Raw genomic sequence first — 13668 nt, 5'->3', positions numbered from 1 at the left:
GGGACACCTTCCACTAGAGCAGGTTGCTCCAAGCCCCTGTGTCCAACCTGGCCTCGAACACTGCCAGGGATGGGGCAGCCACAGCTTCTCTGGGCACCCTGTGCCAGCGCCTCAGCACCCTCACAGGGAAGAGCTTCTGCCTCAGAGCTCATCTCAGTCTCCCCTCTGGCAGGTTAAAGCCATTCCCCTTGGCCTGTCCCTACAGGCCCTTGTCCGAAGTCCCTCTCCAGGTTTCTCGTAGCCCCTTCAGGCACTCGAAGACTGGAAGGACTAACGAATCCAAGTGTTTGAACACCCAAATGCTGCCATGGCAAGGAGAAAGAGAGGAGCGAGAAGCAGCACACCCATTACAGCAACATCCACAGCAGCATCCTTCAGGACCTGTCTCCTCAGCCAGCCCCAACCCGCTGCCCCTCGGGGACCCCGGAGCCCATCTCAGAGGGGGGACACCCGCTCCTCGCATGCCGGCACAGCCCCAGCACCCCGATTTTGGCACATGTGCCCCCCCAGACACACCACAGCGGTCACTTGTGCTCCACAGGGACACACCACAGGCCCTGTCCCTGCACCCCGGGGACATGCCATGGCCCGACAGCACCAGGGGACACGCCGCAGCCCCCCCAGCACACCCCGGCCCCCTGCCCGGGGACACTGGGGCACAGCGCCGGCCGGGCAGCCCCACACACCCCCCGGGCACGGCAAGGCTCCGCCTCCCGCTAGGCCCCGCCAGGCCCCCGCGTCCCCCCCGTCCCGGGCAACCGGGATAACGGGGCCTCCGCCCGCCCGCTCCCGCCCGCCCGGCCCGACCCTCACTCACCCGCCGACCCCCGGCCCGGCCCCGCCGCCCCCGGCCCCGCGGCCCGCTCCGCGCTCCGCCCCCGGAGGAAGTCCCGCCGCTTCCGGCCTCCGCGCCCGCCGCGGGGCCCGCCGGGGCCGGTAGTGCTCGGTAGTGCCCGGGGCCGCCGCCATGTGCGCGGCCGGGGCCGCCGGCGGTGGGCGGGCAGCGGCCCGGCGGCTCGGCAGGGCCGGGGAGGCGGCCGGAGGTACCGGGAGGGGGCGACCGGGGTCGTGCGCGGCCCCGGGGAAGGGGACCCGGGGAGTGAGGGCACGGCCCGGCCGGGGACGGGGCTGCTCGGGATGTGGCTGTCCTGACCCAGAGATCCGTCTGGTCCTTCGCAGGCTGTGTGTGGGACCCGTGTCCCCGTACAGTGACATGTGTCCCCAGCTTGTCACTTCATTCCCTGGTCCCTCCCGGCCCTTTTTGGCTGGCTCTGGTTGGGACTATAGGGAGAAGGAGCTGAGCCCTCGCCACGGTATCCCCTGGGTGGTTGTGGGCACACGGGGTCGGTGCTGGGCTCCGGTGGGAGATGAAGGTGTCTTTCCCTTGCCCTCAGGCTGGAAAATCTCTCCCATCCCTTGCAGCGAGCCAGCCAGCCGGCATCCCGAGGCGCAGCAGCAGGAGGAGGAGGAGGAGTGTCACCATTGCCTATGAATGTGAGGCCGAGCAGGGGACACCGGAGCCCCAGAAGCCACGCTGGGAGCCCAGGGACTGGCGGCAGCAGCTGGAGCGCATCCGGGAAATGAGGAAGAACAGGGATGCTCCCGTTGATGACATGGGAGTGCAGAAGTGTTATGACAGCAGCGCGCCTCCACAGGTAACAGGCCCTGCTCCAGCAGGCAGGCATGTGAAATACAGCCCTGCATCCCTCATCCTCATGGTGCTCCTGGATACGTCCCACTTTGGATGTCTCCAGAACAGAACAATAAATGCAGGGTGTACCAGGACTCTAGGCTGGGATTGGTCCCACAAGAGGTTAATGCAGAAGCGTGTAGATGAGAGAAACCATTCATCCTGCTAGAGGAGGAAAATCAGCCGCTGCCTGTCCAGCATCAGGCTTGTTGGCTTCAAACAGCCCTTGTGAAATAGCAGTGGGTGTTTTTTGGGATGCTCTCTGCTCGCATTCAGCCCGTACTGGACATCAGAGACCAAGCAGCAAACACAGCTGTGAAAGGTCCTTGTCCTCTGCTTAAACTGCTGCTGGGAGAGTTGGCAGGCTGAACCCAGAGTGGGAACTGAGGCAAAAATAGGATGATTTTGGACTTGGGAGTGAAAAGCTTGAGAGCGTGTTGTGGCAGTGCTGTCTGCTGGGGCACACTGGCAGGGCACGAAGGCATGTCTCTTTTTTTCTGAAGTATCTCTATAAGAATCCAAGGAAACCATCCAGCAAGCTGGCTCTGTAATACAAGGGAAAACACTATGGAGAAAAGGTGAGGGGAGCTGGCAAAAAACTTTCCAGGCTGCTTTTACGCTCTTCAGAGCAGCACATAAGCATAGGCTGGCTTCCTCCCTTCTTGCTGCCCACTGTTAAGGGAATACTGATTGAAAGTGCTGGGATGGCACTGTGCTTCCCAAGCCTGGAACACAATGAAAGGCCCCAGATGACACCTCCCTCCAAGGGGACTGTTTGCATCAGTACAACAAACAAAGCAGAGCGAGGCCGTGGTGTGGTGCTGGGATGTGGGGCTGTGCATGGAATAGAGCAGCGGGAATGCTGTGCTCCACAGTGACCTGCTGGGCTCTGAGAGAGGGGTCTGGAAGATGCAGCTGCGCAGCTTCAGCACATGCAACACTGTCCTTGTCGCTGGCATCGTGCCCTGGGCTTGGATCCCTGGGGAAAACGATCAGCTCTGCCTCTGGATTCAGTGTCACAGACTCCACAGCAATGTGGATTGGCACCAAGTGCAGCTGCGGGGCCAGGGGGACCACAGTGCATGATACGGAAATAACTTCTCTTCCCTAGGGAAGCAGGGTTGTTGCTTCCAAGACAAAGTGGATGTTGTAAGCCTCAGCACACAGCAGTGCTCCTGACACAATTCCATGCGCTCGGACATTACCCTACTTCCATCCACTCAGAGGTTTTTCCTGGGGCACCTGCAGTTTTGTAAGCTTTAAGAGCTGGAGGAAGGACTGTATCCCATGTTATCCTGGGTCAGTCCAGGTTAGTTGCATCCTCCTCCTCCTTCTGGTGGGGACATCTGGGACAAATCAATTGAAAAATAGGAGGTGAATGGTCTGAGCTAAACCCTGCGTGTCAGCACCAGAGGAACTTCTGGGGTTTGTGCTTCATCTCCCAGTCTCTTTCATCCCAGTTCTTTAGATTTGGTTTCGTAAGGAGCTCACTAGAGCCAGATGCCCAATTCCTTCTGAAGCCTAGTGGGAAAGGGATGGGATTTTCAAAAGCTGCTTAGAGCGGAAATGGCATGAAAATTCATTGGGTGTTTGTACTTCTACATCCTGTGGGGTCTCCTGAGAATCCCATCATCAGGAAAAGCTTTGGCCCTTTGTGGCTAAGCATTGGTGTCTTTAGATGCGCAATCCCAGCAGACAGTAGCTGCGCTTTTACCCACACTGACTGCTTAGATTGAAGGTGTTTCTTACCTCCCTTTGTTGTGTCCATAAATCCATAAAATGTTATGGATTATTTCTGTTGCAGCCTTCCAGCCTCTTGCTGACGGATGTGGCTGATCCTGGGTAGGTCTATATAAATGCACTGGCTTGAAGATGGTGCTGGCTGGGGGAACCAAGCCCCGGAGGTAGCTGGATCCTCTCGGAGGCCTCAGAGTGTCTCACTGCCTCCTTTTCCCCAGGTCATGCGCTACCAGGTTCTGCTGTCACTGATGCTGTCCAGCCAGACCAAGGACCAGGTGACATGGGCTGCCATGCTGCGCCTCCGGCAGCGCGGCCTCACCGTCGACAGCATTTTGCAGATGGATGATGCCACGCTTGGGCAGATCATTTATCCCGTGGGATTCTGGAGGGTGAGTGCATGTAGAGGAACACCTCCACTGCTCCCATGCTCTGAGGTGGCTCAGAGGCCCTGGAGAGGAGCTCGCATGGGTGCACGTGTGTCCTTTGCAGCGCTACTCATGGCCAGTCATTGAGCTGGCAGGAGGTGGTGAAGGAGAAATCAAAGACCTTTATCTCCCTTCCACAAACTCCAGTGTGTGGCCTCACGTGTAACAGACGTTCAGGAATGGTTTGTTTGCTGAGCTGTTTGTCTCTTCTCCCTGTATTTGAAGGCAACTTGGATTTTCCCCTTGGTTTTCCAGAACAAGGTGAAGTACATAAAGCAGACGACAGCCATCCTGAAGCAGAAGTATGGGGGAGACATTCCGAGAAGTGTGGAGGAGCTGGTGCAGCTGCCAGGAGTTGGGCCCAAAATGGCTCACTTGGCCATGAACATCGCCTGGGACAGTGTGTCTGGGATAGGTAGGTTGGACCATGTGTTTCCCATTCCTTTCTTAAATCCTGCCTCTCCTAAATGCTCATGTATTCCCCACGCAGAAGGGAAGCATTGCAGCTGGGTAAACTGCCTGCCCCAGGAGCCCAGCATCATCGCTTTAGTCATCTGCAGAGTATTTGGGTGGGTGAAGGATGTGACCCTCAACCACTCACAGATGCGTTGCTGTAGCATGGATCCAGCTACTGTTTTCCCCCAATTTGATGGCAGAAATCCCCAAGGGCAGCCTCTCCCTCCCCTCAGATGCTGGTGGGCAATGCAAGTATTGCCTCATTGGGTTGGCATCCAAAAAGATGTGCTAGCAGAGTAATGCTTTGATTTCACTTTGGTGTCAAGTGAAAGAGAGGAGGGGGGGATTTCGTGATTCGGAGATAGTTATAGGATAGTCTGAAGCTGTTTTTTAACAGGGTTGCTTCTGTTTAAACACATCTCATTGGGGATTTCTGTGTGACAAGCTGTTAGAGGGCAGAAGTAGGGCTTAGTCAAAATTACCATTTGAAATCAGTACTTCATGATGGGTCGTAGAAAGAAATGGTCTCAGGCAATCTGTAGCTACAGTATTTCTGGTCTGGTTTCGTTCCTGCAGCTGCCTAAGAGGTGACCACAGGTCCATTTGTTTATTTGCCATGTTTATGGAGCAGAGAGCGTAGGAGAGCACAGAGCTGCACCCCACGGAGCTGTCTGCTTTAGCTGGGAGGAAGATGACCTTTGAAGGTCCCTTCCAACCCAAACTGTTCTCTAAGGCTGTGGTGGAGCGAGCCCAGGGCAGGTTTGCTCCCGTATGATGCTGCTTTGTGGAGCGTGGCTGGCAGCAGAGCTGCCCGCAGCAGCCAGCAGATGGGGCTGGATGCTCAGCTGCAGGGTCCCTGCCTGGGGACCTCTGGGGACACATTCGTATTCCAAGTGTAGTTGCTGCTTATGGAGGAGCCCTGGGAGCTCTAGGAATGGTGCCACCTGATGAATGCCTGCTGCTGCTGCGAGCACACAGCCCAGGGCTCATTCCTGCAGCCCCACTGCTGCCCAGCAGCTGTACCAGATGTGGCTTTAGATTCAGATTGGGGTCTGATGTTCTCTCCCTGCTGTGCGGGAGGGAGGTCTAGAGGGAGCCAAACAGACCAACTGTTTTGCAAATAATGGTGTGCTCAGTTTTGATTTAGGAGGCAAGACTTTGTCTTCCTGTTTACAGCAATTTCCTGGGTTTTGCCCAATTAGCCATAGAGACAAGTTTATCGCTGCTGATCTAACAATAATATACTTTGCATTCAGGGCTTTTTAGCTCAAAGCACTTGATAAACATTTGTTTAAGCCTCACAAACCCTCTTGTGTTGGTAGGTATTATGAAATGTGTTTTCCATCTGGGTAAACTAAAGGGCAGAGATTGCAACTTGTGTAACATCAGCTGAAACACAGGGAGGAAGAGAACCCAGGCCAGGCTGCCCTGTGCCTGCTAGATCACAGCAAGCAAACCTTTGAAGGAAGGCTGGCTCAGACTGAGTGTGTCACTGGTGTGTGGTGGGAGATGATATCCATCTCATCTTGCTTTAGGCCCTGGGCCTAGGAAGAAAGCAGCACCTTTGGTCTGTGAATAAGCTTCGCCTCCTGTTCCGCCTGCCTGGTCCTGCTGATCCACGAGGAATCCCATGCAGGGCACAGGACCTGGTGTGCCATGACTGCAGCTTTTGGCTGTGCTCTCTCCGTTCAGGTGTGTCTGCCCCCACCTAAACTCTGGGCTCTCCCTTCCTTAGCTGTGGACACCCACGTGCACAGGATCACAAACAGGCTGCAGTGGGTGAAGAAGGAGACCAAATACCCTGAGGAGACTCGGGTGGCACTGGAGGAGTGGCTGCCCAGGTGAGCCTCCTTCCTCCACAGCAAGCCCCTCGAGCTGGCTGCAGCAGCCAGGTCTGCACACAGTCTGCTTCTAGCTTTCCAGTAACTGCGTTTTGGGTCCCTCTTCTTTATGGGGTCTACTCTGCAGATGTTTCTCCTTTCCCAAAGAGCTGCAGCATCTCAGCTCTGTGGTTGTTTCCTGGCTATGAGGCATTACTGCAGCCAGGTACCTGGAGGGCTCGATGCCCAATTCTTACCTTGACAAGTTTAGCATGACCCAAGCCAAGCGCTTTTCTACACAGGCCCTTGCTGAGCCCAGTGGCCACAGCAGTATCAGACCAGGGTTGGACGCTGGCCTTCATTGATGCTTAATCTTGAGCATCACATGCCAGCTGATGCTGAAGATTAAACATCACATGGGTACTCTCGCATCTCCACATCTGGTGTGTGTCTTAGCACAAGAGAATGACCACAGACACTTTGTGTGTCTGTTCTCTGCTCCCCAGCCCAGTTCAGAGGGCTCAGGAAAGGTTGGGAGGGCTGTTCTTAGCAGGAGGCTGGGAGCCGCCTCCAGGCGCCTGGGGAAGCCAAGAGGAACAGGCAGTAGGTGAAAGGGATCCATTTAAAAGCACGGGCTGTTCTTTAACCCCTCCAAGCAGCTGTATTGGGAAGCTCATGTTGTTTCCTCTCACTGCAGGGATCTCTGGAGGGAGATAAACTGGCTCCTGGTGGGCTTTGGCCAGCAGACCTGCCTGCCTGTGAACCCGCGCTGCAGCGAGTGCCTCAATCAAGACATTTGCCCAGCTGCTAAGAGACACTGAGGGATCATCTGGTCTTTGTAGAGCAACAAAGCTGCTTCTGCTCAGTGGGAGCCCGGAGCTGAGCCCTGGCAAAGCTGTGCTGTGCACGGGGCTGGCTGTGTGACTGCAGGGAAACAGGAGCCTGCTGCAGCCAGCTCAGCATCGCTGGGGAGCGAGCAGCCGCTGCCAAGGGCTGAGCTCTCGAGAGGAAAAAGGGTCTTTCAGAGCGCAGCAGCCCTGCTGGGTCAGTGCTAAAGGCTCCAGCCCCCTGTGAATGCCTGAGCCTGCCCCGGCTGTGCTGCAGCAGGAGGAGCTGCAGAGAAATGCTTTGTCCTGGGGGACTTGCTGCTGCTTTTAAATACGCATGTAATAAAGGTGGCGGGTTGTTTCTACCCATGAGGTTTGCTGCCATCTGTGCAAGGCAGGGCACAGGAGAGCTCAGAGGACCTCACCAAAGCATGAGACCAGAGCAACCAGCCCTGCCAGCTGAGAGCAGGCAGCACCCAACCTGCCCAGCCACCTCCTAGCCCAGGCAGCGAGGGGCACTGTGATGAATAAGGTACAACTAAAGCCAACTGAGGAGCCAGGATCAGAGGAAGGCATTACCTGGACAAGTGACCTGGGTCCCGGTAGAAGAGCAGGGGGTAATGCAGAGCAGGGAGGGCAGGAGACAAACCAGCATCACTCGGTTCTGTTTGTGCCAGGAAGGGTTACAGTGGCCACAGGCTGGTGTGTGCCTCAGAAGCTGACAGGAGGGACACCGCCACCGCCGGTGTTTTGTTCTTCAAAGAAAGGGCAGCGCTGACTTCATTGTAGAGCTTCAAAGGAATAATTTCAGCTACACTTTAAACAGGCAAGGGAGGAAGCAAAGTTTATAATGTGCTAAAGAAGGCTGTAATTCCGCTCTCAAGTTCCCTACCAAATAGATGAGGAACGAGCAAATAAGTACTTGGTACATGGGAAAACGAAGTTTATTACTGACATTACAGTGTACATTATGTTTTTGCAATGCAGCTGACAGCCTTATACTTTATTGATTTTTTTTTTCCAAGTTAAATGTACAGGAACTGAATGATTATTACTGAGCTACAAGATGTCAGGAATACGATAAGTGCTTTAACCAGGAGCAGTTTCCATGGACTAAGCAGAGATTAAGATTTTTAAATCTTATCAGTACACATTTGCACACCTGATTTCCTTTGATCTGCATTCAAAACTACATGTTCTCTTTTGTCCCCCTCCTCAGCTACAGCAGTGCAGTCTGGTGTGAGAAATGGGCTATTTACAAACAGGTCTTTGCTCTCTCACATGCATCAGAGTGAGACAGTGAGGCTGGTGGAATGGGGAACGTTCTGCCCTGCGCAGACCGGGGCACTGCTGGGGCTTTGGCTATGCAGGCACGGGAAGCAACGTGCATACCCTGGAAAAGAAGGGCTCCTTCAAGAGATTACTGACTTAAGAAGCAAATATGTGGGGAGGGGGGCAAAAAGAGAGTAGGGAATTGTCTTTGAAGTGGGGTGGGGAAGAGGTGTCTTAATGGCAGAGTCCTGGAGGGGAGGCAAACCTCTCTGCATCCTGAGCCACCATCCCGCTGCCAGTCTCACCCGATGGCCAAACGCCTGCACCACTTCCTCTCCAAAGTCATCATTTCCAACCTGTTCAGCCCATCGACACTCCTATAAAAGATAACTTTCATAAAAAAAGAACTCATCTCCTTCACCCTGAGGCTCTCCGTGCTCTCCTGTCAGCCAGCAAACAGCCAAATGTCCCTGCCCTGCACCAACCCATCGCTGTGCTGACCCTGACCCGCTGCTGAGGAGAGCAGTAAATGTTCTAAGGCACCTTTTAGCTCAAGACGTGGGCAATGCACACAGAGCCGTTACAATATCCATAACACACCGACCAACGCAAAGGCCACGGGCTTGTAATGCAGGGCAAGATCACAGCCATGTGTTTTAAGTCATCCATGTCCAAGGGATTGCTGCCATTTGCCTTTAGCTTGTGAAAGTGGTTTTGTGCTCAACTGTCCCGCTGGGCCCAGTCCCTTCCTGCTGCTGCCATGGCATTTGAGATGAAATATGGGGCAGCAGAGCCTGGGGAGCTGCTGGAGCATAGTAGGGATGGGGCAGCCCCACCATGGCCAGGCCCCTGCCCTGGTAAAACACCTCTGCAACCTCTAAGAGGGTTGTAGTTCAGCTTCATCCTCCTCCCTCCCTCTCAGCCAAAGGCAAGTAATAAAGAGCTTAAATGAGCTTAATTTGTAATGCTTCAGTGATACATTTTTGAGGTTCTATTACCAAGAGCAGGGTGTTTTCAAAGGAGGCCATAGAAAGCCAAAGCAACTGCCCACTCCATCACACCACTGCCTGCTTCACAGCCAGCCCCACAGAGACCCCAGGCTTCCGAGGACACCCTCCTGTTGTTGAGACAGACCCAGTTATAGGATGGAGGCATCAAATACCAGCTCCAAATCTGGAGCCCAAATACCAGAAGTAACAAACCAGATGGGACCCGGACCCTGCTCCAGGACCCAGCACCCAGGCACAGCCCCAGCACCAAGCCCGCAGCTACGGCCCCATCCCCACGTTCCTCCCTGGAAACAGACGCTGGGTTGTGCTCACTTCCAAGTCCAAAGAGGTTCTGCAGCATCTCGTGGCTCTTGTCCTCTTGCAACGCTGCTGGAGCTGGGCGGGCAGCACCGCTCCTCGCACCATGGGGCAGGATCGGCCCCGCTCCCTGCCTTTCCCCAGTGCTCAGCGCTGCACCAATGGTTGTGAATGTTGAGCCCTGTAGGGTTTGGGCTGTTGGGTTTGGGTTTTGTGTTTAAATCTTGCCCTCTCAGGGATGAAAAAGAGCTTTTATCACCCAGGCAGGAGTCACTGGTGGGGAGGGAGGTTCCTAAACTAACTAGAAACATATGGGACTTCATTTAAAAAAACCAAAAAAACAACGTAACAACCTTTTTCATTTCCAGAGCAAAGCCAACAAGAGCGATTTACAGCCACTGTCCATGTTCCCATCATGTGAGTAGGGAGTGAGGTGCTGGGGAGGGCTGCCAGGTATACCCCAGCCTGCAGGTCCCCACCACGATGGGTGTACGAGGCCGTACAACGTCGCACAAGGGCACGGAGCATCCCATGGGGCTCAGTCTGGGACACCCACAAACCAAACACACACCCCAAACACAAATAGAAAAAGGTAATAGAAGCCTAAATGATGCAGGTAATAAGGAGTTAAACTCTTCCAGTCTTTTCTCATAGGAACAGGGGACGGCAGGCAGCCAGAGCAAGCAAGAAGAGGAGCTTTGGTCACATTTGTCTTATGAGAATCGCTGGTGAGTAACAACAATAATAATAATAATAATAATAATAAAAAATAAAAAAAAGGACTTTAAAATACGCCTTGTAAAAGCAACCAGTGAAGAGCAGAGCACAAAGCATCTCACGTGGACACTGAAGGACAGGGCGTAGGCACCTCAGAAACGTCCAGGCTGGGGCAGGAGCAGGATTGAGGCGGACGGTGGCCACCAGCAAGGCTCAGAAGTTGCTGAATATCTCTCTCTTCTTGTTCCAGTCCATCTGCGGAGCTCTCTTCTTCACACGCTTGGCCCTCACCTTCTCCTTGGCCTCAGCAGCCGTTGGGCTCAGGGACAACCCGCTCTCCTCAAACGGGTCTTTCTTCTCTATGTCTCCATCCTGCGTGGAGAAGGGAGGAAAGATGTCAGCATCCCATCACCACCACCACAGCATGGCCATGGTGTCCTGCAGCATTTCACCCCACACGGCTCCAGGAGAGGTGTTTCTGCAGCAGAGACCATGAGCAAACACTCAGGGTGGGTTATTTTGGAGCACAAGGTCAAAGTCCCTCCTCGGTGCCGTGTCTGTGGTTTCACTGGCGGCAGCAGCATCCGTGTGGCCATGGAGTTAATTGTGACATTGCCTCTTGTGGGCTGTTTTCTTTCCCCCACCTGAAGAATGTGTGGAAGTGGAAAAGCTGAAACACAGAAGCTGCTGCCAGGGGGAAAATGAGCTGCTCCGCTTGTCTGCTGGGATAATGTCAGCAGTGGGCAAACATGCAGAAACATAGAATCATGGAATTGGGTTGGAAGGGGCCTTAAATATCAGCCCATTCCAACCCCCTGCCATGGGCAGGGACACCTTCCACTAGAGCAGGTTGCTCCAAGCCCCTGTGTCCAACCTGGCCTTGAACACTGCCAGGGATGGGGCAGCCACAGCTTCTCTGGGCACCCTGTGCCAGCGCCTCAGCACCCTCACAGGGAAGAGCTTCTGCCTCAGAGCTCATCTCAATCTCCCCTCGGGCAGGTTAAAGCCATTCCCCTTGTCCTGTCCCTACAGGCCCTTGTCCAAAGCCCCTCTCCAGGTTTCCTGGAGCCCCTTTAGGCACTGGAGCTGCTCTAAGGTCTCCCCTTCAGGAGCCTTCTCTTCTCCAGGCTGCCCCAGCCCAGCTCTCTCAGCCTGGCTCCAGAGCAGAGCTGCTCCAGCCCTCGCAGCAGCTCCGGGGCCTCCTCTGGCCTCGCTCCAGCAGCTCCACATCCCTCTTGTGCTGGTGCCCCAGAGCTGGATGCAGGATGCAGGATGGGGTTCTGGGCTCAGACACACACTGCCTTCCATGTGAAGGAAGCATTTATACCTGCCTGCTCTCATTGCTGCCCGTCCACACACACAGAGCTCCAATGTAATAATTGCACAAACCCTGCTGATAACCATGGGCAGGTCTTCCACCAGCACTGCAAGATAACAGCTCTGGCTTCACAAATGCAAAGCGAATGGGTGGTGGCTTCAATGAGCACATCAGGCTATGAGCTGGGGGGCAGAGCCACAAGCAAACCCCACCACCACCACCTCTGGTTTCCAGTGCAGAGGGGACACAGCCACCTCTGAAACACCCCATGGGAGGATCCGCTTTGCTCGGGCACTCAGACACAGCCTGGTTTTCCAAAGGCAGCAGCCATTGGATCAGGACATGTATTATTTAATGCTCAGAGACATGGAGATGCCAGACTGCAGGCGTTTGGCCACGGCTTGGGCACAGCTGGCCTTCGAGAAACCACCCCAGCTCTGCAGGTCACCAAATCCACGCTCCTCCCATCTCAAGCAGCTCTTTAAACACTGATAAACTCACTGTGCTCCAAGCTAACAGCTACTTGGCTCGCTTTCTTTTGCATTTCAGTCTCCCTTATTCCTGGTAGCAGCACTTGAACCTCACAGCTCCATCCTCCTGCCCTCCTGGCTTCCAGCTTCACCTCCTGCCCTGTAGCTGATCAGTATAATTACACTTAAGATTCAGAACCCCTGTAGACATCCTTTCATCTGGCCCTTGACCAGCCACCTGAAGGGATGATGGATCCAGCCCAGCAATGCAGCCAACCCCATACTGGAACCAGTGCTGTGACAGCTCATGGCTCCATTGCATGCATATCTACAGTGCAAGAGGTGAAAGAAAACTGGATTTTGTTGCTGGCTGGATACAAGTGTACCCAAGTCTGTGAGATAAACCTGAAAGTGCATCAAAAAGCATCGTTACACCATAGGGCAAGTATGTACAATGGTACGTAAAAGGGAGAGGGAATGTTTGGGGCTTTACCTCTGATTCCTTTCCAGGACTCTGAAGGTCACTGTGAGATGAAGATGTGGATCCTCCATTCAGCTAGTGGGAATTGCAGTGTTAGTGCAGTTTGCACACAGACAGAATTAGGGACAAAATAAACAACTAGGCAGAAAATTCATAGAATTCCAGGCTGGTTTGGGTTGAAGGGACCTTAAAGCTGATCCAGTTCCAATCCCCTTCCACTAGAGCAGGTTGCTCCAAGCCCCTGTGTCCAACCTGGCCTTGAACACTGCCAGGGATGGGGAATCCACAACTGGAGCAAAAATGCTCCAGCTTGGTCAGGACAGACATCCCAGCCACTCATCTGGGGACAGGACCCAAGCCCTGGGACTGAAACAGCGCTGAAACCAGCCTTGTTCAACTCCTAAATTAAAGCTGCATCAGGGAGTAGTAAAATCAGGCAGCAGCAGTAAAACTGCGCTAAATGAGCCTTGGGGGCATTATGAGCATCCCTCTCAGCTCTGCAGGCTGGTAAGTCATCCCAGCAGGCTTATATGTCACAAGCGGGAGCTGAGGAAAGCTGGCATGCCAGGAGCCTGGCCTCTCATCCCTCATCCCTCTGGACCACTCCAACGTGTTCCCCTGCACACAGCTAACCCGGGATGCTGCCCGGCCATTGGGGCATCCTGCAGCAGGCGAATACTCACCTGAGTCTGTGCAGATCCATTTGTCATGGGCTGAGGTACCACACCTACAGACCACATAAAGAAAACACACAGTAAATACACTCAGCTGGGATTGCTGGTCCCAGACCCCAGGCAGGAACCCCTCAGCATCACCCATCCCCAGCCTGCCTTCCCCCTGCCCACCCAAAGCTCCAACAGCTCGCTGCACCTTGTCTCTTGACTTTACCCTTGCCAGCTTGAGCTCAAAGCAGTGCAAAGAACACAATTAGGATTTCCCCTAATCCTGCAAACAACAGGATTTACCAGGGCACTTTGTCACCGCCACATGTACTGTCAGTGACCAGGCAGAGCCTGATCCATGAGGAATGCATTGAGATGGCCACGAGAGCTGCTGTGGCTCCAGCACCCACCCGCACCCACTGTGCATCCGTGACCCTGGCTGCATCCCCAGCACAGGGAACAAGGGCTCCTTTCTCCCTGGTG

General features: G+C 54.5%; 3 protein-coding genes across 6 annotated transcripts in view; 1 reads left to right on the top strand and 2 right to left on the bottom strand.

Annotated features, from left to right (window-relative positions):
* Positions 1-835, bottom strand: part of TSC2 (TSC complex subunit 2) — a 33830-nt gene extending 32995 nt beyond the window's left edge. The window contains exon 1 of the mRNA XM_030485096.1: positions 818-835. The gene's annotated coding sequence lies outside the window, so the exon portion shown is untranslated. The remainder of the gene's footprint in view (positions 1-817) is intronic.
* A 54-nt stretch (positions 836-889) lies between these two features.
* On the top strand, positions 890-7327 carry NTHL1 (nth like DNA glycosylase 1). 2 transcript variants are annotated; one of them, XM_030485105.1, is made up of 6 exons: positions 890-1043; positions 1423-1655; positions 3649-3819; positions 4111-4270; positions 6047-6152; positions 6829-7327. In XM_030485105.1, exons 1-6 carry the CDS (start codon positions 968-970, stop codon positions 6950-6952), a joined length of 870 nt encoding a protein of 289 aa, XP_030340965.1. In that variant the 5' UTR covers positions 890-967; the 3' UTR covers positions 6953-7327. The 2 variants fall into 2 exon arrangements, with proteins under 2 accessions (XP_030340965.1, XP_030340966.1); XM_030485106.1 differs by having other exon boundaries at positions 1019-1043; positions 1395-1655.
* A 552-nt stretch (positions 7328-7879) lies between these two features.
* Positions 7880-13668, bottom strand: part of SLC9A3R2 (SLC9A3 regulator 2) — a 32979-nt gene continuing 27190 nt past the window's right edge. For 2 of the 3 annotated variants that reach the window (XM_030485102.1, XM_030485104.1), the window contains exons 5-7: positions 13207-13250; positions 12536-12598; positions 7880-10626 (exon numbers count right to left, since the gene is read on the bottom strand). In XM_030485102.1, coding sequence (XP_030340962.1) covers positions 10468-10626; positions 12536-12598; positions 13207-13250 — 266 coding nt within the window. In that variant the 3' untranslated portion in view covers positions 7880-10467. The remainder of the gene's footprint in view (positions 10627-12535; positions 12599-13206; positions 13251-13668) is intronic. The other variant, XM_030485103.1, reaches the window with a different exon arrangement.

This window comes from Strigops habroptila, chromosome 4, assembly GCF_004027225.2.
Source record: "Strigops habroptila isolate Jane chromosome 4, bStrHab1.2.pri, whole genome shotgun sequence".
Lineage (NCBI taxonomy): Eukaryota > Metazoa > Chordata > Aves > Psittaciformes > Psittacidae > Strigops > Strigops habroptila.
This window is presented reverse-complemented; position numbering and strand designations above follow the sequence as displayed.